The 3,667-nt window shown below is 25.1% G+C and overlaps 1 protein-coding gene across 1 annotated transcript; it reads left to right on the top strand.

The window, feature by feature from the left end:
- Positions 1-349: 349 nt before the first annotated feature.
- On the top strand, positions 350-2,797 carry EHI_090940 (uncharacterized protein; the record flags this gene model as incomplete). Its single annotated transcript, XM_001913932.1, has 1 exon — positions 350-2,797. The coding sequence occupies one exon, from the start codon at positions 350-352 to the stop codon at positions 2,795-2,797; it is 2,448 nt and encodes an 815-aa protein (XP_001913967.1).
- Positions 2,798-3,667: the final 870 nt, after the last annotated feature.

The raw sequence follows: 3,667 nt of genomic DNA, 5'->3' as shown, positions 1-3,667 counted from the left end.
GGAATGAAATAGGAAATGATTCGATTGATTTTATCTATTTTTAATTTAAAGAAATTCATGAAAACAAAAATGGATAAAAAGGAATGAATTGGAAATAATTAACATTATAATTTTACATTGACGAAAAGTTTATTGTAATTTTATTTCATAAACATGTAATTAACGATAAAAATATACCGAAATAAATAAAAATAAAATGAAATAAAATGTTAAAAACGGTGTTTAGTATCAAAACAAATGATGTTTATGAGAAACAACCAATCAGAAAAGAAGTAACACATTTAAACAAATAACCTATTTTACCGAATGGTATGTATTTAAACAAGAAAACAAACTTGTTAATCATTAAATGTCAAGAGTAATAGTAAGATTTATCTTGAATGGACAATGCATTGCAAATAAACCACTAAATTCACAAGACAATCTGAAAATCGCAAGAGAGAAAATAAAAGGAAAGATGCTTGACTCACAACACTTTTTAACAAAAGATGGAGATTTAATTGATGTAAACGATGAAGAGAGTTATACTATAGGAGATGTAATTGATGAGAAAAGAATAATAAATATTAAAGGAACAGAAGTTAAAATAGGAATAAGAATAAAGATAAATGATAAAGTACTTACCACTATTGAAATAGACAATAAAACAACGATAAACATTATTAGAACATTAGTTCAAAATATACCAGAATCAGCACATTTCTACACACTTGACAATGACAAAATTGAACGAGATGAAGAAGAAGAATTTACTGTAGAAGATATAATAAATAATGAAGAAATTAATCTTAAAGAAGAAAAAGAAAATATACCAGAAATAAATGATATAACAATTGGAATATGTTTGAATGGGAAACCACTGATAAAAAAACAATTCAACAAGACTAATTCTCTTTCAGATGTTAGAAAAGAAATTGAAAATGTAAAACAAATTCCAAAAGACTTTGTGTTTGAAGATCTAGAAGGATTTAAAATACCAATTGATGATGAACAATCATTAAAATTAACATCTATTTTGTATAACAATAAGATCAATATAACAACAGAAGTTACAGGTGTGTCTGAACCAAGTACTACCACATCTCTTCTAGGTTCACCAAATAATAGTACGATACCTGGCAATTCTTTAACTAATAGTATCACTTCTGATATTTCACTGAGTAATAACACATGCATATTTGAACCAAATATTCCAATTGAAGGAAGTATAAGATTGAAAAGTCATGAAGAAGGAATGTTGAAAATATATTTATATCCAAATGAACCATTTAATCAAAAAGATGAGAGTGATGCTATTGCTATTCTAGTTGTTGGTCAAACAGGAAGTGGAAAAACTACATTATTGAATAGTTTTGTAAATGCATTATATGGAATAAAAATAACAGACGACTTTAGATATATAATTATAAATGAAGATAATTTAAAACAGAATAAGGATCAATCTATAAGTCAAACAAGTCAAGTAACAATTTATAATATTAAAAGAACAAAAAGAACACCACCAATCAAAATAATAGATACACCAGGATTTGGAGATACAAGAGGAATTACATGGGATATAGAAATTACTAAACAAATAAAAGAGGCATTTGAAACAAAAGTATTAGATTTAAATGCTATTTGTTTTGTTGCACCATCAAGTAACGTAAGACTAACAGCGAGTCAAAAATATATATTCGGGAATATTATTGATTTATTTGGGAAAGATGTGAAAAAGAATTTTATTGCGATGCTTACATTTTGTGATGGTAAAAAACCACAAGTTATAAATGCATTACAATCAAAAGAATGCATTTTCAGTACAATTATTCCAGAAATAGATAACCCGTGGTATTTAAAATTTAATAATTCAGCTATTTATGATGATAATACAGAAGATGAATTTACACAAATGTTTTGGAAATTAGGTATGAAGAACTTTGATGACTTTATAACAAAATTACTAAACCTACCAAGAATATCATTAGAGAAATCTAGAGAAGTGTTGAAGAGAAGAGAACGTATTAAAGTTCAGCTTGAAGGATTAAGAACATCATTAAACAATGGTTTATCAAAATTGGATGAAATAAAACAGATATATGAACAATTCTATTTAAATCGGGATAAAGTTAAAAATAATGAAAATTTTACTTTTACTGTAAACATAACGGTACAAAAAAAGATTGACTTAGAACGAGGAGAATATGTAACTAATTGTTTAAAATGTAATAAAACGTGTCATTATCCATGTGGGATTGCAGGAGATGTGAAAGATGGATGTGCTTGCATTGATAATGATTATTGTAATGTATGTGGTTGTCATTATACACGACATGCAAACTCGAAATATAGATTTGATTATGTAATTGAGAAAGAACAACAAACAGCACAAGAAGTACTTGAGAGATATAATGAAGGTAAAAAAGGAATGGCTAGTGCAGAAAGTATGTTAAAAAAGTTAGAAGAAGATTATTACAAAATTCAGATGGAATGTTATGATAAAGAAGTAGAAATTGTAGAATGTATTAACACATTATCTGCAATAGCATTAAATGATAAAATTACAGGGTCAAATGAATATTTAGACATAATGATTCAATCAGAAAATGATGAAAAGAAAACGGGGTATAAAGTACGAATTGAAGGATATAAACAACTTAAACAAGCAAATGATATAATAGAAGGTATTATGAAAAAATCAACAACAAAAAAGAGTAAGGATGAGATTAAGGCTGAGCTTAAAAGAAGAAAGACAGATTTAGTTAATGGACAAAAAATAACATTAGATAAAAATTGTGAAGGTTGTGTTATTTGCTAAAACCGAATAACCAAATGAAAGCTTTAATTAAATGGTTTTAAAAATATTTGTTTAAATAGGTAATAAAAAAGATAAATAATATTGATTATTATTGTCAATTGACTTCACTCAATCTATTTTAAATAATAGAATTAATCAAACAAACTGTTGGTAAATATATTGTTTTAACATCATTAATAATTTCATTTTTAATATTTACACTATTGAATTAACTTCACTCTTGAATGACATATTTTTCATTATATTTGTTTTGTAAATATTGTTTTATTATTTATTTCGACCTCTTCTTTCTCATTATTTTTTAGTATTTTTTATTTTATTCTTTTCAACGTTTGAAACTCTTTTGTATTTATTTCATTCATCAACAAAAACACATGGATTGAAATGAAACATATTAAAAATAATAATTTGAAATTGAAATTGTCTTTTAATTTGATGAATCAACAATGAAATTGATATTCAATGAATGTTTGAGACAAACCCACAATTCAAATTACTCTCTTATTATTTTGTTGATAATTTATTATGTTGTTTGTTTCAAAAATAAAATATTTCATAAAAAAGAATATCATCTGAATCATTCATCAAAAGATGAGATATTTCATTTCTTTGTGTTTTATTGTATGTTGAAATACATATTTAACGAATTACTCAATATACATTTGAGTAACCATGGTAGAAAAGAAATATAAAAATAATATGTCCACAACATGATTTGAAATAATATGTTTATAACATGAAGTATATGATATCAAGTATGTTGAATGATAATTTTAAAAAGAAGGAGTTGATGAAAAGAGAAATGAAATGAATGAAGAAAGAAATTGAAAAAAGACATATTGTACTTCATTAGTATTGATTTAACGAATC

This window comes from Entamoeba histolytica, genomic scaffold (genome assembly GCF_000208925.1).
Source record: "Entamoeba histolytica HM-1:IMSS scf_1104750517691 genomic scaffold, whole genome shotgun sequence".
Classification (NCBI taxonomy): Eukaryota; Evosea; order Mastigamoebida; family Endamoebidae; genus Entamoeba; species Entamoeba histolytica.
This window is presented reverse-complemented; position numbering and strand designations above follow the sequence as displayed.